The 23,024-nt window shown below is 39.4% G+C and overlaps 2 protein-coding genes and 1 pseudogene across 5 annotated transcripts in view; 1 reads left to right on the top strand and 2 right to left on the bottom strand.

Moving 5' to 3' along the window:
• Positions 1-23,024, bottom strand: part of LOC130385403 (zinc finger protein 135-like) — a 150,598-nt pseudogene that overhangs the window by 102,245 nt on the left and 25,329 nt on the right.
• On the bottom strand, positions 3,501-8,099 carry LOC130385402 (uncharacterized). Of its 4 annotated transcripts, XM_056593900.1 has the most exons (8): positions 7,734-8,099; positions 6,967-7,245; positions 6,535-6,573; positions 5,984-6,135; positions 5,636-5,732; positions 4,371-4,718; positions 4,018-4,159; positions 3,511-3,915 (listed from the first exon to the last, which is right to left on the bottom strand). In XM_056593900.1, the coding sequence occupies exons 2-8, from the start codon at positions 7,231-7,233 to the stop codon at positions 3,680-3,682; spliced, it is 1,281 nt and encodes a 426-aa protein (XP_056449875.1). In that variant the 5' UTR covers positions 7,234-7,245; positions 7,734-8,099; the 3' UTR covers positions 3,511-3,679. The 4 variants fall into 4 exon arrangements, with proteins under 4 accessions (XP_056449878.1, XP_056449875.1, XP_056449876.1 ...); XM_056593903.1 differs by lacking the exon at positions 4,018-4,159 and having other exon boundaries at positions 3,501-3,591; positions 3,791-3,915; positions 6,967-8,099; XM_056593901.1 differs by having other exon boundaries at positions 3,511-4,159; positions 6,967-8,099.
• LOC130385406 (stonustoxin subunit beta-like) overlaps positions 22,219-23,024 on the top strand; it is a 3,943-nt gene continuing 3,137 nt past the window's right edge. The window contains exon 1 of the mRNA XM_056593907.1: positions 22,219-22,865. Coding sequence (XP_056449882.1) covers positions 22,534-22,865 — 332 coding nt within the window. The 5' untranslated portion in view covers positions 22,219-22,533. The remainder of the gene's footprint in view (positions 22,866-23,024) is intronic.

Here is a 23,024-nt window from a genome sequence, read left to right as displayed (position 1 = left end):
TTTGAACTAGTTCACGTAGAAAGTGAACTATCCCAACACTATGTGTGTGTATATATATTGTGTGTGTGTGTGTGTGTGTGTGTGTATATATATTGTGTGTGTGTGTGTGTATATATATTGTGTGTGTGTGTGTATATGTATATATATATATATATATATATATATATATATATATATATATATATTCCGCGAGGGGGTTTGGGTCCTTGTCACCTTTTTCACCCCTGATGAGTTTGCACCCCTGCATTTAGTGTGGAAGGTTCCCTAGGCTCCGTCGACAGGTGTGCGTAGTTTTGGAGTTGTAGCTAACTTCCTTCAAACTCTCAAAAAGGATGTGATGGAAACAACACATTTTTAACACATCAATGTGTTTAGGTAAGGACAACACATTTTGTGTTATTTTATGTGTTAAACCCATGTAACACAGTTACTGTGTTGATATTTTAACACACCTGTGTGTTATAGTTGACACAATTTGTGTCAATTTGGTTATTGTTACGCTTTTGTCCAAAGCTATACAAATACAAGACAATTTAATACTTAAATTTAACAAGGAGCAAATTAAGATGTTGGTCAGACTATAATAAGGATAGTAGCAATAATAAACAACAATGTCAATTCAATCACAGCCTATAATGAACTAAGTGCATGTTGTCGTTTTATTTATATTTTTAGTATTTTTATTGATCTTAGCAGATAAGACAATTATGAAATTATTTAAATCAAGTAATGAGTGCAATAAAGATGAATTCCTGACAGCCTAATGTGAAATTATGTATTATTTATTAAAAATATTGTACACATAAACATTACACAAGTTCATAGCGAGGGTTTACAAAAATATCATTGTTAAAAAATATCAAATGCATTGGTCTAAAATCAATTAAATCTCTTATACTAATTAGTTTAAAGTCCTCTGTTCTCTGGACTGCAATTGCATGGAAATGGTTATGTATTCTTAAGAAAAACAGAACATTTAGATTTTCACTTTCTGGTAAAATGTGCATTACTTCTCCAAAAACCAGCTCCCCATTTTCATTGCGGTTAAGGGGTAATATACAAGTTGTTTGATATCTCTGACCAAACACAGTCACAGAGTGTGCAACATGAACAGAGCTGCATTGTCCAACATCACGACCAATCGCCTTTAGGTTATCAATTAAGCAGACATCTTCTTTTAATGAACCAAGTAAGACTGGAAAACGGTTTGCCACAGTAATTTTATCTTTAAGAGGACTACCCAATTTCCAGTTAAACATTGCCTGTACCTGATGCTTGAAGGCTAATGTTTTTGAGATATTAATAAAATTACACACAACCTGGGCCTGCCGTTTTAGTGGAGCATGCTTACCTTCAAAGCGCATGCACCAAAGTTTACCAAGTGGTCCAAAATACACCATCATTCGCCAATAATGCGTCATGAAATGGTGCTTCGGTATCAGAGGCCTGTCATATAGACTCTACAAACAAAGTGTGGTGATCAATGACTAACTGCTTCAACAACATCGCTAATCCTTTTGTTGCAACAGGTGCAAATATTATATCACAAATCTGCCTAAGTAAAAGAAATAATTGCCAATGTTTGTTTCCCTCATCAATAAAATCCCCAATAAGGAAAGGTAAAAAAAGCAACAAACACCACATCTGACTTGCATTTTGCCTAATGGGATTCTCTGATGTTCTTAAATGAATAATGGCAGTAGGTTTGCTTTTCATATTGTTTAAACCATGGTCGAAGCCAGCTATCCGGCTGTTAAGCTGGTCGTCTGTGAATAGTTGTTCATCATATACAAAATGTCTTAGCATAAGTTTCAATTCCAGCGGGGCTACTCCCTCCAACACGTCATGCATCACGTCGCCACAAACATTTTCAGTGATATGAAAAAAATTCAAAGAGTTAAGACAAGAGTCTTCTTTAATGCCGGTTAAAGGAGGATTGTTAAGTTCAACATGTTGACTGTAATTGTCTCTATTACGTAATTCTACGAGATCATCATTAAATATATGTTGCGCATTTTGTTTATGCACCAGGCATATATGGCAGAACCTATTGGCTGAAAAACTTTCAAAGAAACCCCCAACTGAATGACAGGCCAAATTATCTGCGGTAAATAAGCATAATGTACCATGTAATAAAGAGTTTTTCCCATGTATCTGTACTTCCACCCCTCTTGTTTCAAGAATGTTTAAATCCTCTAACAAAGGTTTGAATATTGAGTTAAACCCATAAACCTCCCTGTCTATGGAATTGAAAAGTAAACATAAATGAATATTTTCAAGAGAAGAGTTAAAACGAGCAGGTATGTTCCTGAGGCAAAAATACACAGCACCCAATTTATGCACCTTGGTTTTGGACCCAAGAGGGTTTGTTGTTTCTAAATCATCAAAATAAAGTTGTATTTGTAAAGCTTTTGGAAATTTGTTGTAGAATTCATTATCTCTGAATCGAATACCATCACAGTAATCAGACATTTTAGCATCACTACTTTTATTGGTTTGACAACAAAGCTCCGGCATTTGTTCATTTTCAAATAGAAACCTGAGGGTATCAATAATTGATATGTACTGAAATGTATCTGCTATTAGAGCTTGTTTTAATACACCCTGTTTTCGTTCTGTGTCACTTCGATATCCCAAGAAAACTTATTTTGGCTTCACCAGAGACAGATTTTCTGAAAAATATTTGTTCATTTTGTAGGTGGTATCTAATCCATCAAACATATTCCTCCCACTTTCAAATTCCTCCATCAAACTTTGGACATCTGGATCATTACAAAGCATATCATGACTATTAAGTACAGATACAGTCTTTTCTTGCAACCTATCCAATACCCTGCCGAGTAACTCTTTAGAGCATGTCATGTTTCTTTGAACATCAGCAAGAGTGCAGTTGGAAGATGAGTACATTTTAGCAGCAAATTCTGCCGCGCACTTTTCATAGTTATAAGTTCTGTCTTCTGAAATGTCCATATCAGTTTCAGAACAATCATCAGCATTAGAGCATGATGGTGGTGACAAGTCCGGCAAAGTCTCAGTGAAATTGGTATTTAAGCTTTGAGTATCAGGATGGTCTCTCCTGAGATGTCTGGCATATGAATTAAAGTTATGGTATGTCCGTTGGCAAACGTTTTGACCGCAAATAATTGTGTAATCCTGTCCATCAGATAATGCATGCACATGTCTAAGATGATTGATTAGTTTTCTTACATCTTTCACTCTAATTTTACACCTGGGACAACAGTACATGTTTGTAAAACTGGCTACATCATAGTTTGGAGCTTTGCAATGAGCTCCACAACTTTAGCTCTCTTCCTACCAGAGAGGGGCACTTCATAAAGACTCTCAAGGAAATTAAAGACAAGTGAGCTGGACAGGATATGCAACATTACACACCCAAATCATTTTGAAAAGTTTGTCAATGGCACAGGTCAAACCGTTATCCTTAAGAGGAATGGCAAGTTTGTCGTTTTCTGCAACAATGATGTATTGGGCGGAGGTGGAGGGATCTCCAATGCACACCAAGTGGGGCTGGCGATGTTCTACTGGTCTATCAGGAGGATTGTTCAGCACACTGGAAATGCTGGTTCCAGTCTGTTATTTTAAAGAAAGAACAAGAACATAAACAAGTCATTAGACATATGCAGGGTTTCAAGCCATTTACAAATTGACAATACTCATTTTACATTATACCAGATATAACATTGCACCATAAAACATACACAAAACATACAATATAGGCGTTCCGTACTGTAAGCACACAAAATAAACATTTACTATATGAGGGGCCTACCGGCTTTATATCCAAAAGGTAGCCCAAAGCTGACTTCACACTGCATTTGGTGTTCCCTTTGCCCCTGCCTGATGCAGTGGGGGGCAGCAGATGGACAAGCTTATGAAGAGCTCTGTAACATGAAACTATAAAAACAAACACAATTTAGTAAACTCTTACTTTCTTGTTAAAATCAAAAGCATTCATTCACTGTAGCACAAAAGCTTAACAGAGATAATTCCTCCAACCATCATCCTCAGGAACTGGTGTCAAGGCAGCTGCAGGTTCACTTGTGGACATTTTTAGTATCTTTGGGATGATGGTTCCCTCCCATTTTCGGATGAACATGTCATCTTTTCCAGGAAACATCTTTCCAAATTCTGTGTCAAACTACATAAATGGACAAAATACAGTCATTTGAATAATTATAATAATATCAGATGGGTTAAAGACAATTCATCCAACTTTCATTATTTTCATCTTCATTTTACAATTGTTATTACAAATAGGTAATTTGAATAATTAGAATGATATCAGAGGGATTAAAGACAACTCATCCAACTTTCATTATTTTCATTGTCCCAACACAATATGCACTCACCATGTATGGCATGTCCACAAAGCGTGGAAACTCTGCAAAAAATTCCTCCAACGTTGGATGTCTAGCAGCAATCCACAACCTTCGGCTAGCATAGGTTTTGTCCATGGCTTCTTTGATGGTGCTGAGGTTTTCCTGACACGGTCTCATTCTTTTTATAACCGTCATCCATTCGTTGACTGAATCATCCCCTTCTGCAGGCATTTCCACCCTAATGGACGCTCTAGGGTTATCAGTGGACTTGACACGCTTGCGCTGATAACGGCGTTGATCATCTTGAAGATTCCTCCTTAGATTTCGGAGTCGGATCTCAAGGAATCCACTGTGGGATATGGGGTCATAGAAATGTTCCTGGAAAAGAAAAGGAACTTAAATAGTTTTCCATTCTCAAAAGTATGTAGAATACATACAAGTGTGTACAAATAATAGGAAACCCTAAATGCTTAATCTCTATGCAGATATAGTGGTCATTATGTCTAGCTTTCAATTTTTTTCTGTCAGTTGAGTCACTCACTCTAAAGTAGATTACCAACTCACCACACTGAACCAGTATGTATGAATGATCTATATTGTACAATAGCAGTAAATATGCTTTAATTGTATAATTTCAAATCTTTTAAAATAAATTTAATTAAGTTATAAAACTCATATCAGAATTATAGTACTTTAACTTTCCCTGTTACAATAACACCACATTACATTTATATAGCGCTTTTCTTGACACTCAAAGTGCGTCACATGGAAGGGGGGACCTCACTAGCAACCACCACCAATGTGTAGCACCCACCTGGGTGATGCACGGCAGCCATTATGCACCAGAACGCTCACCACACACCAGCTTGAGGTGGAGTGAGGGAGTGAACGAGCCAATTACAGTGGGGAATGATTAGGGGGCCACATTGAATGAGCCAGGTTGGGAATTTAGCCAGGACACCGGGGAATCCCCTACTCTTTGCCATGGGATCTTTAATGAGCACAATGAGTCAGGACCTCGGTTTAACGTCTCATCCGAAGGACGGCATCTCCTACAGTGCAGTGTCCCCGTAACTGCACTGGGGCATTGGGATCTATCATTTTGGCCAGAGGGAAGAGTGCCACCTATTTGCCACCCACAAACACCACTTCCAGCGGCAACCTAGTTTTCCAAGGAGCTCTCTCATCCAAGTACTAACCAGGACCACACCTGCTTAGCTTCAGTAATTCAGCTAAGACAAGGTATCTGGCGGCTGGCATAACAGTTGTTATAACAATGAATGAGCACTACTTACAAATCCCTCATTCTCCTCTCCCATCTTGATTTTGAGTGACGGGAAAAGTGCTACCATAGATCTGGCCAACTTGGATTTGTCTTCACTTTGTGGATAACTGTCGATTAAAACAAATAATTCAAATCAGTGAAGTTAAAATTTAAAAGAGTATACAGCTATCTTACAGACTTTTTAAACAGGCTTTCTTTCAGTCTATAACTATGTCACTACTTTCAAAAGTACTGATATACATTGTATTGATATTTTCAATGTACAATAGAAGTGACGTATTAATATTGAAACATTTTAAAAGAAGCGCTTTAAGTACCTATAAGCTAAAGTGAATTGTAAAATGGTGTATTAACTTACAATCCCTTCCTCTCAATCAACTCACTGACAGCGATTTTAACAATGAGTTTCCTTGAAGACTCTGAGAGTGTTCCAGAGGCCTCATAATCTGCTAGAACACTTGCACCTTTCCTCACAAGAACTGCTCTCAGAGTTTCAACACCAATGGGATCCTGTTGATGGGAAGAAAACAAACAAATAAAATCCACATAATACATGAACCATTTCTGATGATTTCAGTGTTCATTAGTACAGAAAGTATTCACTGCATGCATTTGTTGACTACTGGATGAATGAAGTAGTTCCCAAAGACCAGTCACACAATTATGACAAGTAATGCTTATTTACTGCATAGCTAAGATGTTCACTTGAGTGTTGACCTTCACATCACATGTTTTGTCCTGTCCAGCCATTCTTGTTCTATACTGTACATTCTAGTAGCACATTCTAGTAACTTTCATTCTAGTAACTTTGCAAACAAAAGTACACTTTTGTTTGCAAAGTTGCAAGCCCCATAAATATCTATTTCCAATTAGTATTTTTCATGTTATCACATTAGTTGGTGTACATACCCTGATTTGATTTGTTTCAACTGCATCCGACTGTTCAGTCTTAAAATGTTACAAGAGACAATTATTATTATCAAACATCACTTGTATTGGTCATTGTGTCTATACTAAAGCGGTAGTAGTTATTTAGAATATTCAAATCATAGTGGTACTTTTCTTGTTTCTTTGTTTAATTCGTTATATTATGTTATCACATTAGATGGTGTACATACCCTGATTTGATTTGTTGGGACTATTTCAACTGCATCCGAGTGTTCAGTCTTAAAATGTTACAAGAGACAAATTATTATTATCAAACATCCCTTGTATATATTGGTCATTGTGTCTATGCTAAGGCGGTAGTAGTTATTTAGAATATACAAATCATAGTGGTACTTTTCTTGTTTCTTTGTTTCATTCGTTATATTGAAGAATTATCATTGCAAAGATACATACCAACATTGATGCTTCACGTGTCTTGAAAAACACCTGGAACTTGTCCATGTGTTGAACAAAGTCATGGCAGTCTATATCAATGAATTCATTAAATTCAGGGGAGAATTTGAGAATTCTGTCACATTCAAGGAGTTCACTGTCAAGGAGTAGTGTTGCATTCGATTTGCAGTCATCTACTATCTCTTCGACAGACTCCAGCTGAAATATTTTTTTGCTGATTTCCTTGTCATCCAGAAATATGGTAACAAGCGATTTCGGCATCGCCATGTCTCCTTGTAGCTGCAACAAAATAGAAAATAGTCATACCAGTTCCCACGAACAAAGCAACGTTTCCCGCCTGTAATGTTAGCAATCATAGCGTCTAGCGTTAGCATTCTAGCTGCTTTCCACCGAATTCGCTAGCTGAATTAGCTATCTTAAAATACATACCAATGTGGTCAGCTTGCTAACATTAGCTGTCCATAGCTAAAACTTTACCCAAAATGCGGATTTACCCACATAGTAATACGAGTTGACGTAACGTTAGAATATTTTAGTTTCTACAGTGCTTTTCAAAGTGTGTTAATGTAAGGTCAGGGTTGACTTAACATGGACTAGTCTAGCATAACGATTGCTTATCAATAACCTAGCTGCTAGAGCTACTTGGCTAACAATCGATGCTGGACTTTATTTTAGTTTATTATCGTTTAACCTTTACAATATTGCAAGTTGCAACAGTCTTTAAAATAAACATAACAAATACGTCTGAAGACATGGGTCTACCTTACCTTTTATTCAGACATTTACATCCACTGTGTGCCAGTGCCACCTTCCAACTTCTTCAAGTGCGCGCCAAGATAAAATGAAGTGCTGAGAAAAATAACTTCTCTTCTCAGGGTAACAGCTCATCCAGGACACCAGGGATTGGCCAATAATTTAACACATTTTGTGTTGGGCAGTATATTCCAGTAATATAACACATTAACAACACAAAATAACACAAATTGTGTTAAAATTGTGATAACACAAAAAATGTGTAATTATTTAACACATCATTTTTGAGAGTGCACATAGTTGCCATTGTAAAGTACAGCAACGCAGATCCCACAGAAAGTGTCTAGGAGCACGTTTTAGGGCATTTTGAGTCGTTTGGTGGTGGTCTGCGGTGATTTTTTTCCACCGCTAGTTGGCGCTATCGCGCCCAACGATTATGGGTGAGTAGCTGGGCTCGGTCCGACCCTGAATCTGCAGGAATTATGTTTCTAGCCCCTTCCTAGGCCGAGAAAATTACTTAAAACCAATCCAAATAAATAGGGTTAGGGTTAGGAAATGTCATCAATTAATTTTTTTCCACCACTAGTTGGCGCAATCGCGTCCAGCGATTATGGGTGAGTAGCTGGACTCGGTCCGATCCTGAATCTGCAGGAATTATGTTTCTAGCCCCTTCCTAGGCCGAGAAAATAACTTACAACCGATCCAAATGAATAGGGTTAGGAAATGTCAGCAATTAATTATTTCTCAACCACTAGTTGGCGCAATCGCGCCCAACGAATATGGGTGAGTAGCTGGGCTCGGTCCGATCCTGAATCTGCAGGAATTATGTTTCTAGCCCCTTCCTAGGCCGAGAAAATAACTTAAAACCGATCCAAATCAATTGACGTTTGTTTAGGTTATTAAAAGTAGAAGGGAGATAGGTAGAAAGATAGGTAAAAATTTGAGAGTGTTTTAGAGCCCCCTGAGTCAGTCTGCACTGAGCCCGACGTAATTTTCCCCCAAATAGATTTCCCCCCATTGACAATGCATGGAGAGGCTAACCCTGAGCCTTAGAGATAGGCCATTGGGCTTGGCATGGCAAAACCCTACAGGTAAGTAAGGTAAGCACAGGTAAGTAAGGTAAGCACAGTTAAGTAAGGTAAGCACAGTTAAGTAAGGTAAGCACAGTTAAGTAAGGTAAGCACAGGTAAGCACAGTTAAGTAAGGTAAGCACAGTTAAGTAAGGTACACTGTAAACGATTTAATGTTAAATTAACAGTAACTTACTGGCAACAATTATCCAGTAGTTGATGTATTTCCTATCACAGTAAAACTACTGTCAAAACTTATAACAGTAGTACAACAGTACGGTCGTTTGTTTTACAGTAGTTGTATTGTACTGTAACAATATCAAACAATTTATCGTATATATATATATATATATAGTATCTTTAAAAAAAAAATAGAAAACAAACAACAACAATATTACAACAATATTAAAATTATATATATACACTGTAAAAAATAGTTGTGCCCATTAGTCATGATAACTTCTAATTCATTGTCAGTATGACTACAAATTATTGAAACAGTTGGGATAACTCAGAATTTTGTGTTTATGTCTTCTCAACTAGTGAAAAGTTTTCAAACTAAGAAACATGATTCAATTGAAATTAAGAATGTCAGTCAAAAGGATGTACGGATAATCGCTTCTGTCATTGGCTGCCTACGTCAGCCAATGACAGTCCAAAAAAAACTTTCTGCTGCCGCTCATTTTCACCATATCGAAGTCGGTTCGGTAGTTTGGATTACCCTGCTAGAATCAGAGATCTCTAAAATAGATAGTTTATTTGAAAATAAAAGAGAGAAAACTATTTTTTAAAGCCTTTTCTGGATATCTCTGATATAGTGAAACTTCAGTGTAACTGCGTGTCGCGCGTGACCCCGCCACTCTATCTTCAGCGCTGCGCGAGGCCGAGCTGATGGCCGAGCAGTGCACCGGGCAGATGAGCTCAATGTGACGGAGAAACCCACAGCCGTCGCACAGAGACACTCTCCTTTCTCCTCAGGAAGAAACTGGTGCCTGCTCCACAGTTTGTCATCACGGTGGGTTGAGTTAATTAAATGTGTTTCGTCTTGTCTTTTGCTAACTTGGTAAGTTAGCTACTGCTAACTTAGCCGTAGCTAACGTAGCTCATGGTAACAGCTAGCTAGTTTCAGCCCAGCTCGGATGGATAGGTTTTTCAGGGGTATGTCATGATGACCATGAGACTCTAGGTCTCACGTCCAATTTCTCACAAAATTAGTAAGTAGTTAATAAAAAACTAATAATTGTCATAACTGACAATGTCACGGCGCGAAAAAGAGGCGCGAAAAAGAGGGGTCATCCCTATGTTCCCCGGGCCCTATTTTCCAGGTTTTCCCAAAAAGGATCATATGTTCCCCTGTAGCCATACATACCGGGGAGCATAGGACCCTTTTTGGGAAAAGCGGGGAACATAGGACCCTTTTCTGGGAAAAGGTTCTCCGACGTCTCTCCCTCTTCCACAAAAGGTGAAGGCATGCAATGGTAGTTATCTCGGCCGGAATTTGGCAGTAATGGTGGAAAAAGTAACAGACCGGGGAACATAGAACCCTTTTTTTAAAAAAGGGTCCTATTCCCTGTTCCCCAGTCTCATACAAAGAGGGGAACATAGCATAGGACCCGGGGAACATAGACACGCTCCCGAAGGAGCCACGCATGCGCACAGACAGAGCGGCGCACAGCGCTTTCTCTACTGTGCTGTTACTTTATTCAGAGAAAAGAGAAATATTCAATTAAATTAAATTGTATTTGTGTAGCCCTTAATCACCTGTCTCTGATAAATCGCTGTCTAATCAATACTTCATTCACTGCCTCTTCCGTGGTCATTACAATATTATGAATAGACTGCAGTCGAGTTCTCCGACGTCTCCCCCTCATGGCCTGCCCATAACTGGTTCGAATATTAAGGGCTGCCTAATGTTCGTTCGAATTTTGATTTATTTTTTGATATTTGAATTATATTCGAATAACGAAGTTCGGAGTCAAAGCCAAACACAGGAGTGACAGTGAGTTACTGTACTTGAGAGGACGCTTGTGTCTCTGTCACACTGAAACTTTCTCATGATTGGAAAGAAACATTAAGTTCTATTGAAGTAGTAGCCTTAAAAATTGAAAACAATTACCCTACTCTAATTTCAGTGTGATGAGGATTGTAATGGAATGTTGACACACACAAACTGTCATTTCACCATATTAATTTGCATTGTTGCCTGTATTAACTGTTTGTAAATTGATTGTGTTGCAATTGTAGGGTGTATTGTAACTCTTGCCATTATACTGACATGACATTTTATCTTTTAGGTCCTGGTCTGATATGCTCTATTTCGCCTCCTCTTGATCAATGAGATGGATATGTAAGTTTTGCACGTACGTCACAAGAAATCGTCGAAGAATCCTTGAACACTACAGATCCAGTCATGGTCACTATGATTGTATATTTTCAACTTATACAACTACTAATGCTAACACATAGTAGCATTGTTATCAGCAGCAACCTCACTAACTCACACATACTTATACTCTTACTGTTCGTTGATTGTTATTGAAGTGAGGTGTCCTCATGGCTACATCTACTTGACAGGCTAGTTGCTTTAATTGTGTATTCTGTCTCTTAACAGAATTCCAACCAAAGAAAAGAGGATGTCATTCTGAGGGGCCTGCCGTATTTCCTCCGTGAAGATCCTTCAAAGTTCCTCAGGACTGCAGAGGTAAGCTTAGTTATTGTTACTGAATGAATTGATGAAACTGTTGCTTGCTGTAAATGTTTTAATGCCTGTGAAAAACTGTCCCCGTTTTATTCACCCAATCTTTTTGGTTACAATATATGGCATGCCGTTAAGGAAATTTACTTTGAATATATTGAATGAATGTTTGAATATATTGAATGAAAACTGACTCACTGGTGCCATCTTTCGTATGGGCCTATCTGCTTCTACCGGAAGTGTTATTTCAACCAACATCTCCTTCAAGAATGATGCATAATGTTCTTTCAGCAATGTTTTGTTGAACATGATTACTCATAAGAGGGTCTCCTGGCTGGGGGCTTCGTAGCGGTGGTTGAGGCAGGTCAGTAGTCTGATGGCGTGCGGGTAGAAGCTGTCTCTGAACCTGCTGGTCCTGGTTTGGATGCTCCTAACCCACCTGCCTGACGGCAGGAGCGTGAACAGACTGCGGCTGGGATGGCCTGAGCCAGAGAGGACGCGCCGTGCCCTCCCCCCGCAGCACTGGCTGTACAGGACCCGAACGGCCGGCAGCCCACTCCCGACGACCCGTCCCCGATCACTCTCTGCAGAGCTCCGTGCCCGAGGACAGCACAGCCGCCGCACCAGGCTGCGAAGCCCCCAGCCGGGACACCCTCTTATGAGTAATCATGTTCGCTAACCCTAACCCTAACAAAACATTGCTGAAAGAACATTATGCATCATTCTTGAAGGAGAGATGTTGGTCGAAATTTCACTTCAGGTAGAAGCTGCCCATACGAAAGATGGCGCCAGTGCCTTCATGACGTCAGTTTTCATTCAATATATTCCAACATTCGTTCCAGATATATTTAATTTCCTAAACAGCATGCCATAATGCCAAACCTGTTCTTCTTTCTCATAGACAGTTAGACAAATACTGAAGAATACAAAAAAAAACGTAATGCTCAAATATATCTTCCTTTCTTTGTGAAGCCCACAGACATGGAGGACAGCATGACTAGGGGAATGAATGTTGGCATTGTCGTAGTCAAACAAGGAGAGGATCTTCTTGACATATCGGTGGTCCTAGAGGAACAGATCATTCTGCATGGAATCAAGGACTACTCACATGCAGTAGTTATGTTAATGGGGCTGCTATATGCACTGAACATTGACTACCCGAAGGAGCTGCAATACACCTTCGAAGTCATTCAGAAGGTTCTCATGAACATCGGCATTGAGAACTGCTCTGCCAGGGTTCATGGACTGAGGAATAGACTTTTTCGTAAAACTGTGTAGACACTACACTGAGACTGAGAGTTTTCTTTTGAGTTCTGTTACTACTATTCTGTTACTACTATCTGTTACTAGTTCATTACTATTGTAATGGTCACTGACATTCTCAGTTGCAAGAGTTTACAGAAGTAGACTGGGTTTGAGGTCTTTCCTGGAAAGTCTTTTTGACCTGTTTGGTTCTGCATCATTTTATTTTATATTTTTCTCATGTTATGAAAGACGTAATGAGTAGAGAACTAATTTGTGTTATTCTAAATGTGTTATTGTTCGTGTTATTGTAATATTCTAAATAGACACATACACACACACGGATCTCTCTAATTTTTTTGTATACATCCCATATCTGCTTCCTCTGGTCTCATCTCCCATATTGCTAATTAATGTTTTATTTTCTCTTTAATAAAACAGTGACACACACACACACACACACACACACACACACACACACACACACACACACCTCTGTTTAAATATTTCTCTCCCGCCTGCCTCACTTCCCCTCACTTCATCTTGTCATTGCCTGTCAGTAGGGATCCTTCTCTTGCTGGTACTCAATGGACGTAATGAGTACTCATTTGTGTTATTCTAAAGAGGAGATGTTTTACCCATAAGCTTGTGCTGTTTTTGGGGACGTTTTGTACTTGATGGGATGTGTTGCTGTGTTTACCTTGCCCATCTGGTTTATTAAAGCTTTGAAGAACTGGAATTGATTTGGTTTCTTTGGAACAACCAATAACCTATAGAGATGAGATCTTTAAGCATAATGTAAAATAAAGTTAAAAGAGAATTAACAATTATGTAGTACAAATTTAATCTTAAGAACTCAATTATGAAAGTTGACTCAAATAGAAATGTATAATGAAGTTGACATAACATAATAAGTTAGGTAAACTAGATATTGTAGGTAGACTGAAATGTAGATTAATTATTTTCAGCTTTGGAATTCCAGTTGAAATAAATTAAGATTGTGTTGACTCAACTAAATAATTCTATGGGAACTGAATTTTGATTAAGTTATGTAAACTAAAGGTTCATTTTATTTGACTAGAAAAGTTTATTTGTTTTGAACCATTACACAATTGTCTCAACTAATCTTCACAAGTTCAGCTAACTTAACATTTTAAGGCAGCCCGGACACTAACTTTTGTTAGTTGTAACAACTTTTTTTTTTTTTACAGTGTACAACATCAGTGTGTTATCTCTTTTTTAATGAAGTGTTCTGAATGTGAGTGGTTCAGGAACTAAATACTCAATAAATGGGGAGATATTGAAGAACAGAAGACAGGGAGCGGAAAGCCAACAGGGATAACACACAGGGCCTTTTTTAGACGAAAAACTCTTGGGCAAAAGTAGTTTTGGAGTATACAAATGACTGCAGGGTGGAAAATGCCAACGTACCAAACCTGGACCCACTCTCTCATTGTCCATGCATATAAATAAAACACAATATTATATATTATATTATCTATCAACATTATTTATTATTATTATTATTATTTATCAATCGAAGCAGCAGCTCCTGGTACAGCAACGCAGGCTGAAACCCTGTCAAGTTCTGAAAGTGGTCTGTAAAGGGAAAAAAAAATAAGTTGACTCAGCAAAAAATAATTAAAAAGGCAAAACTCACATTATTAAAACAGTGTGAAGGCACAGGGACACTGCTCTTCATTTATCACACTGGACAAGCAATTTTAAAAGGCTAAGTGAATGAAAATATAAGTCTTGACATGATATGTATTGGCCCCTTTCAATTGCATTCTGATGGAGTACAGAGCCAAAAAAAAATGTCACTGGACTCAAGACTGCCCTATGTGCAGTAGCACTGTGAAATATAGGTGGTATGTTCATTTGGTTACTGTTAATTAATTAGTCTACTTGACTATGTGCACAGTCTTATTTGCCCATAATAGTCATTCAATTAATACTCTTACCTTAGAAATTCTGCCAATCAAATTCGGTGAAGTCCCTTATGAATGCAGCCACGTGGGGATTGAGGGACACCTGCTTCCTCTGCACCATCTTATTTGTCTTCTTGCTCGTCTGGATCTTCGCCGTGCACTTGGAAAATTCAGGATTGATCCTGACGAGAAACCTAAAAAATACAAAAATTAATTAAACCCATCGCTCGTGCACAATCTGTTTTGAGTGGTTTAAATCTGATTGAAATAATATGATAGCAATGTGTGACATGCACGCAAAGATATATGTAACCTAAAATAAAATAAGACTTCTCCTTTTGATCAGCAATCAAATTAACCTAATAGGCTCGTTACGTTAGATCTAAATGCTGGGAATTGTATGTTACATGTTACACATCATAATAAAGTTCATCATAGCCATCTCTACAGTAATAATAAGGGATCTTTTATTAGACCTTTAACTGTCTTTAGGCTGTTACGTATTTTAAGAACCCAAGCTGTATTTCCCTCACTTAACCACTAGGAAGTAGGACCAAACATATAAGCCGTAAATACTATACATAGCCACAAGGGGAGCAAGACCTTACTGAACGCTGCAATAAATACTTCAGCCACAGAAGGCAGCACCACAGACAAATGAGGAAGCCCAGGGTAATACGTCACACCGACTCCTCTCCCCTACTTCCGGGCCACGCGGACCAGACTATAACCTCCTTTATTTGGATTTGTAAATTAATTTGTATCACTTAAGTTTTTCTAGTAAAATAACAAGAAAGATAAAGATGTGTGGGGAATGGGGAGCCATGGACTTATAAGCCACTGTTAAATATGATCTGCGATTATAAAGGACCTGGCCGTATCACTGACATGTGCCTGGCATGAACCGATCATGCACTCAGTGCATGCTGATTCACGCACTTATTGGTTGGGAGCGGAGCGTATCTGCAAACTGCCGAGGGGAGAGACAACGCAGAGAAAAAAAAGGCAATGGAGCGATTTTGTTTACAGGCTGAGTTTGGAGTTTTCCCTAAACAAGAAGTGTGCGTCGTTGAAGATGTGTAAGTGATGATCACCTGAGTTTGTTTTGTGTGTTTGTATAGATATATATATATATATATATATATATATATATATATATATATATATGTGTGTGTTTAGAGCAGCTGTTGAATTCGGTGAAGTTCCGTGCCTCGTGCCCTTACTAGCGTTCGACTTGGAGCCGTCTTGCTCAGACCTGAACAACTATGACGCGCGTCTTTTGCAGAGCACACAACAAAAATCATTTACAAGAAAGCAGAAGTAGAACTTAAATTAGTAAGTAGTAATTTGAAGTCACTGTTTAACAAACTGTAATTGCGCCACATACTTCTGTTCTCCATGGGCAGTCTTCACCTCCATAATCGTATGAAATTTCTTCTCCTTGTTTTATGTCCATAAGGGCAAACAAACAAAGATGTGGGCTTCCATTGACATCAATATTTTTCATTTTACAGTTTGGACGCCTGTGTTCGTCGTTAACGAGGCGCCCAAGTGAACCGTCATCTCTGGCGGCATCGATACTAAAAAGATTAAACATGAGGAAAGGGGAACATAAATGTCATGACAAGTTCATGGAAAAATAATTGTTATAGTTACAATGCAGGATCACATGGCTCAATCAGTTTAACTTTCTGGAATACATTGTCAGTCATATTTAACAGACAATGTATTCCACAAAATCAGAGCCTCACCTAAAATAGAGTATAGAGTATAGTTTAGGCGCAACATAAATACTTACCACCATGTTTTCCCTCTCCACCTAAACATGAATGCAGTACATGATTCGTGGTATATCAGCCTCCTTCTCTGGGCTTCAACAACAGGAATTCTCCCCTGTATTCGAGAACGAAATCTCCTTGAGAAATGGAACCCTTTGCAAATACACCACGACCTGTAAAAAAAACATTTGCACCATAAAAAGAAAGCATGCATGTCCATTTTGGTTTAAAAATAAGTTAACCGTAATGTTTTACAAATGCAAATATTGTCTAAAAAGGATTGATAACACAAAAACTGACAATAGATTGCAGCTGATTTGACATAACCGATTGCATGTCATAAATATTGTATATGATAGCAATTATTAACTGAGAAATCCCCACATTTAATATCTTTCCTTTCAATGCATTGATGTAGCCTACTGCACATCCAACATGCAAGTTTTGTCCGTCTTTGCAATCACATGATTCCTGGCATCTTTAAGGGGACTGATGCGTGGAGCCATTTTCAACTACAGGAACATTTAAATACATAAGTTAATTTAAATTCGTTTAGTAGTGGAGATCCTCTATACCCCTACTCGCAGTACACTACGCGGCACTTCACTCAAGTTTAAATCTTTCACTCCCTGCATGCCAGAATGAACCCAGCATGGAGGAGATATCTATATAATATCACGGGGTCGGGTACTCCTACGTCTCTGGTACTTCCACAACAAGTAAAGACTCGTAGTGGTGCTTCTCTGCCATGGTTGGGAAGGAATTGGGGAAAAGGAACTTTGGATTTGACGCCCTGAAGTCCAGGTGAAACTGCGACATGGAGGAGAAAGTGATTGTTGCCGTATGCGGACTCCCGTCGCCCCCGGAGCTGAACTCACCGGAGTCCCCCCGCAGGAGATCCGGGAGTCGCAAAATGCAACAATCACTTTCTCCTCCATGTACAGTTCAATCTGGCTTCAGGGTTTATGTGGAAGTGGAAGTACCAGGGACGCCCGAGAACCCAACGCAGTCTTTAAACTGCATAATGAGATACGCAAAGAGATAACTCTTTTAACACTGTTAAACATTCAAACGTTTTTAGTTTGTATTATGTGTAACTCCTTCACAATGCATTGCATGACAATGTGAATGTCCCTCGCTGGTTGGAAAAAACAGTGAAATAGTTCTGATAGGTAACGTTTGTAATCCAGCCAACTAGCGGAGTAGCATCCAGCTGTAGACCCGGAGGTATCCGGGCCGGGGCACGTGGTGTAGCAGCTCGAGGAATTAAGAGTTTATCCATTTTTAGCATAAAACACCAAAAATGAATGTTGAAAAACTCGACTGGGGCAACCAAGGGGCCGACTGTGACGCAAAAACCGCCGGAAAAAACGACCTCCCGGTCCCACACAACAGGTCCCGTTTCCCCACCACAGGCCCCGGCTCCGGCTCCAGGGCTGCAGCTGGATGCTATTTAACTAGCTGTCCGGCTAACTAATTAGAGTTCATTTGAGGGATGAATACTGGTTTGTCATGCCAAAGTACCTACCGTGTGTTTCCCCTTTGCTCCTTAGAAAAAGCTCTTCTGTCATTATCTCCTTAAATCGACGTATCAATCCTTAATGAGCTCCAAGCAATTTACCAGACCAGCGAACAGTCAGGCACAGTTACTGCTAGCGGGTACCTACCTGGAAGTGGGCGGTACCCAACCATATTTGGAATCCGTGTTTGGCGCAGTGAGTGCACTTACAGCCGCAAACCTTTAGGGGCGCATCTTGGCACCCTCCCAAACACTCACACACCTACCGGTAAACGTGTGTTATGGGCCATGGCTAAAAACCACACAGGCACCTTTAGAAAAAGTTCCTGTATTCATTGTAATGGGTTATCCTTATGGGGACCTGCTTTTTTGTCCCCACACTGCAAGAGGTCCCCATGACGTGACTGTGTTTACAGATTGATGTCCCCATGACGTGATAAAGACCAGCACACACACACACACACACACACACACACAAAAGTAGCATAAAAGGAAACAGTATAATACCCCCCAACCCCTCTCTACAAATCACCAATCAACACATTCAATTCAGAAATTAAATTCATTTCATACAGGACTACTTGATAGGCACAGAGTAAATAAAAGTAAAAACATGGATTAATTAGAAACATTTAAACTTTTTATAAAAAAAGGAAGTGAGGAAACAATGTAGATTTAAGGTGAGCACTAAAGATGTGAATAAATAATAAATACATTGGGGATCTTTAGAAATGGGTTTCTCTTGCAAACAATGTTGTTACTCTGCAGAGACTATCTCTGTGTTTATTAGGCATGTCAAGGAACACAGGAATCTTGCTAACTTTAGATTTTCTTGTGGGCTTGTTGGGTGTCCTTGTAGTTTTAGGACTGCCACTGCCCTTCAGATTCACATGGATCGCCCAAACATCCCTCAATATGGCAGGTCAGATCAATACATCTTGGAGACCTGCTGACAGCTGGTTTGGGCTTTAATTGGTTGCGATCCATGTGAATCTGAAGGGCAGTGGCAGTCCTAAAACTACAAGGACACCCAACAAGCCCACAAGAAAATCTAAAGTTAGCAAGATTCCTGTGTTCCTTGACATGCCTAATAAACACAGAGATAGTCTCTGCAGAGTAACAACATTGTTTGCAAGAGAAACCCATTTCTAATGATCCCCAATGTATTTATTATTTATTCACATACCTCAACAAACTTTTCCAGCTTATGTGAACATTTGAAATGGCACATTAGAGATGGCAAGAAAATTGAATGCCCTTTTGAAAGTTGCAAAAATAATTTCAGGGTGAGGTCTTCTTTCCTCTCACAAATGAGCAGAAAGCATTCAGCTGAGCAAGCAGCTTCTGCCGGCGGAGTGTCTGGTGATAATACCGACAATCCTGATGATGGAAATGGGAATGATTATGGCACAGACCATGCAGAATTTGCTGAAATTGGGGAGAGTTTCTCAAACAAAGAAGATGGAGATGTATTCCTGACAAACTTAGCGCTCTTCTATCTTAGAATGCAAGCTAAGATGCTTTTGCCAGCCACAACAATCTCAGCTCTAATTGAAGAGTTCCAAGAAATCAATTCAAATGGAATGGCACACATACTGACTATAATAAGTCAAGAACTAGAAAAACTTGGGATACCCAGAGATAGAATCAATGAAATACTGGATGGCCTATCAAAAGAAAATCTACTGAAGATGCACAATGAGGGTGTTTTTCGCTCAGATCAAACTAGAAAGACATTTTTCAAGAGTAATTTCAGTTACGTTGAGCCAACTCAGGTTTATCTTGGAATTGATCCTAATGGTAAAGAACGTTTCTGCCAGTATGTGCCAGTTAAAGACACTTTAAAAGCACTTCTGAGCAACCCTAAAGTTTGGTAACAGTACAATGCTACAAAGATGCACTCTGCGGGAGCCGCACATGTGTTAGAGGATGTGCACGATGGTAAGAACTGTAGAGAAAACCCCCTGTTACAGCAAGCACCATCCTCTGTGTCAATCATACTATATCAGGATGCTTTTGAGGTTGCAAACCCACTTGGATCAGGCAAGAAGAAGCACAAGCTCCTTGCTGTTTACATGACACTGGGTGAAATACTGCCACATAATAGATCCGCTATAGACCCTGTGCAGTTGGTGCTTCTTTGCAGGGAAGTTGATATTCGCCATTTTGGCCAAGAAAAAGTATTTTCTACCCTAGTAGATGAGCTTAAGGAGATTGAGGAGTCTGGCATTACTTTAAACAGTGGTGTGACCTTGCAGGGGGCAGTGATAGCAATCGTAGGTGATAACCTGGGATCACATTCTATTGGGGGATTCACAGAAAATTTCAGCAGAAGCAAAAACTTTTGTCGATACTGCAGTATAGATACAGAAAGTTTTGAAAGAGAGCCCACAAAGCTTGGCCCAGTAAGGACAAAAGAAACCTATGAAAACTGTGTTGAGGAGTTGTCCAGGGGTCAGGAATTCATGATTGAGGGTGTGAAGTTTGACTCAGTTTTCAACTAACTTAAACATTTTCATGTGTGCCAACCAGGCCTTCCACCATGCCTAGGGCACGATCTTTTTGAGGGGATTGTTTCCAATGATCTCGCGTTGTACATTGAGAACCTGGTGTCTGTGGGAAAACACTTTTCGTATACTCAGTTGAACAGAAGTATATCTAATCTGAAATTACAAGGAAGTGATGCCAGTAACCGGCCATGTGATGTAAGGCCAAAAGGGCAAAAGTTGGGTGGGAGTGCTGCTCAGAACTGGTGCCTATTGCGGCTTCTCCCAATTCTTATTGGTGATCGAATAAAGAATCCCCTGGAAGACCAAGTCTGGTTGCTGTGCCTTAAACTTAGGGAGATAGTGGAGCTTATTTGTGCACCCAAAATCCATGCCAACCAGGTGGCCTATCTTAACATTCTAATCAGGGAATATCTGGACTCTAGAGTGTCTCTTTTTCCAGACAAATCTGCAAAACCAAAACACCACTACCTTCTCCACTATCCAGACCTTATCTTAAAATTTGGTCCTCTCATTCGCCTCTGGACATTGCGCTTTGAAAGTAAGCACACATATTTTAAGCAGTGTGCACGAAAGCTCCGCAACTTTAAGAGTCTCGGTAGCACTCTGGCAGAAAGGCACCAGTTACTACAGGCCTACCTGCACAGTGGGAACATTTTGCTCCCGTTCTCCAAATTGATCAGGCAAATGCATTTGATAGTCAAATCTACAATGCAGCGATTCAGCAAGCAGTGACGTGCAGGGGGTTAACAAAAGACACCACAATGGAAACAGCAAGTGCCACATACAAAGGCACCACACACAAAAAGGGCATGACTGTTGTTCTTAATCTCAATGACAGTGGCAATGTGCTGGGTAAGATTGCTCGAATAATAGTCAAACAGGAAAAGGTGTATTTTGTTTCGGAAAAATATCAGTCAGTTCCAGTTTTGGACTGTGCACTGTCTACAGTAGAGCTGTGTTGAAAAAATCGATTTTCCGATTTTTAATCGATTCGCATATTAATGACCGATTATCGATTTGTACGTCCAAAGATCGATTTTATTTAATAAAATAAATAATAAAAAATTAAAAAAAATAATATTTTATATATTCATGGAAAATATTCATGGGATTCCCCTGAACACTTAGGGTGCTGCATATTCTTGAAAACAAATCTTGAGTGTGGTTTTAGAACAGATTTGAACATGCTCATATAGACGCCATTCAGTGCTTTTACAGTTTAAAATGTTCTGTTCTTATGTTCGCACTTTAAAGAAAAATGCTCAACGTTTACATTTTATACTTCCAGTTTCAGTACTTCGCAGTTTATTAAGTGTGAGCAGTTTTAAAATAAAAATGCTTTTGGTAGCAACCGCTTTTGGGTGAATTCTTAATTATTTTCAAGCGTAATAATAATGCACTGGTTAGTATCCCAGTGGGAATCCACTGTTGCAGATATAGTCACCTCAATGATGTCCTCCATTTATTGTCCTGAATTATCTTTCTTGAAGGTAGATTGACCCTTAACCTTTTCAGTGGTAGTTACAGTCTTCCAGCCATCAGTAACTACCAATACTTGTAAGATTTGCTGTTTAATATTGATATAATACTAGTTTTAATATGTTGCTTCTCTACACAGTCATGAAGTGAAGGAAACGGTTCAAATACATTTTTCATTTTTAATAACATTAACCCCCGGATCGGATCGAAATCGGATCGAATCGGAAATCAGATCAGAATCGGATGGAATCGGAGAAAATCTGAAAAAAATCGATTCTGAAACTTAAAAATCGGAATGTTCTTTCTGCGATCATTCTGCTCGCGCATCCGCCGTGTTGATAAACAAATAATCCCCCTATAGCGCGACTGCGGTCCACTTTAAAAAAAAAGTTAAAGCTTCATTAATTAATAAAGAAACGGTTAACCGTGTACACGAAAAAGTAGGGGTCGTGTAAACGACCCTAATATCCAGTACTCATTATCTTAATTGCTAATTCTTTATCCACAAATATGGTCCCTTCAATGGACCAGGAAGTGCTTCATAAAAGGACCTTCTACGTCATCAAGGCAACACCACTTGTGTTTGGAGTATGACGTTCACTAAGTGTTTGGCAGACTGGAAAAACACAGGATTTTACAGGCGTGTGTGTGTGTGTGTGTGTGTGTGTGTGTGTGTGTGTGTGTGTGTGTGTGTGTGTGTGTGTGTGTGTGTGTGTGTGTGTGTGTGTGTGTGTGTGTGTGTGTGTAGCTTGTCTGGCTGCCTGGTCACACAGGAAGGCTGTGCTTCTCTGGCCTCAGCTCTGAGCTCCAACCCCTCCCATCTGAAAGAGCTGGACCTGAGCTACAATCACCCAGGAGACTCTGGAGCTGCGCTGCTCTCTGCTGGACTGGAGGATCTACGCTGGAGACTGGACACTCTCAGGTATGAGGACAGCTCACCGCTCAGGGTCTCCTACAAGGATTCATGCTGCTGCCAGATGAAGTGGTTTGAAGAGGCAGCATGTTGTGTAGAACGTGGTGAGACGGCAGATGATGACGGTGAATGTTTCAACATGCTGCTCTCACTTTGTTTCCCCCCCAG

This window comes from Gadus chalcogrammus, chromosome 7, assembly GCF_026213295.1.
Source record: "Gadus chalcogrammus isolate NIFS_2021 chromosome 7, NIFS_Gcha_1.0, whole genome shotgun sequence".
In the NCBI taxonomy this organism is placed as follows: Eukaryota; Metazoa; Chordata; class Actinopteri; order Gadiformes; family Gadidae; genus Gadus; species Gadus chalcogrammus.
This window is presented reverse-complemented; position numbering and strand designations above follow the sequence as displayed.

Excerpts from the sequence above, each read along its gene's own strand:
- LOC130385402 (XM_056593900.1), bottom strand. The coding sequence starts at position 7,233 with ATGGCGATGCCGAAATCGCTTGTTACCATATTTCTGGATGACAAGGAA. Across the intron at positions 6,136-6,534 it reads TTGAAACAAATCAAATCAGG|GATCCCATTGGTGTTGAAAC; the intron begins GTATGTACACCA and ends TCCCATCAACAG. Across the intron at positions 4,719-5,635 it reads GAGAGGAGAATGAGGGATTT|GAACATTTCTATGACCCCAT; the intron begins GTAAGTAGTGCT and ends TTTCTTTTCCAG.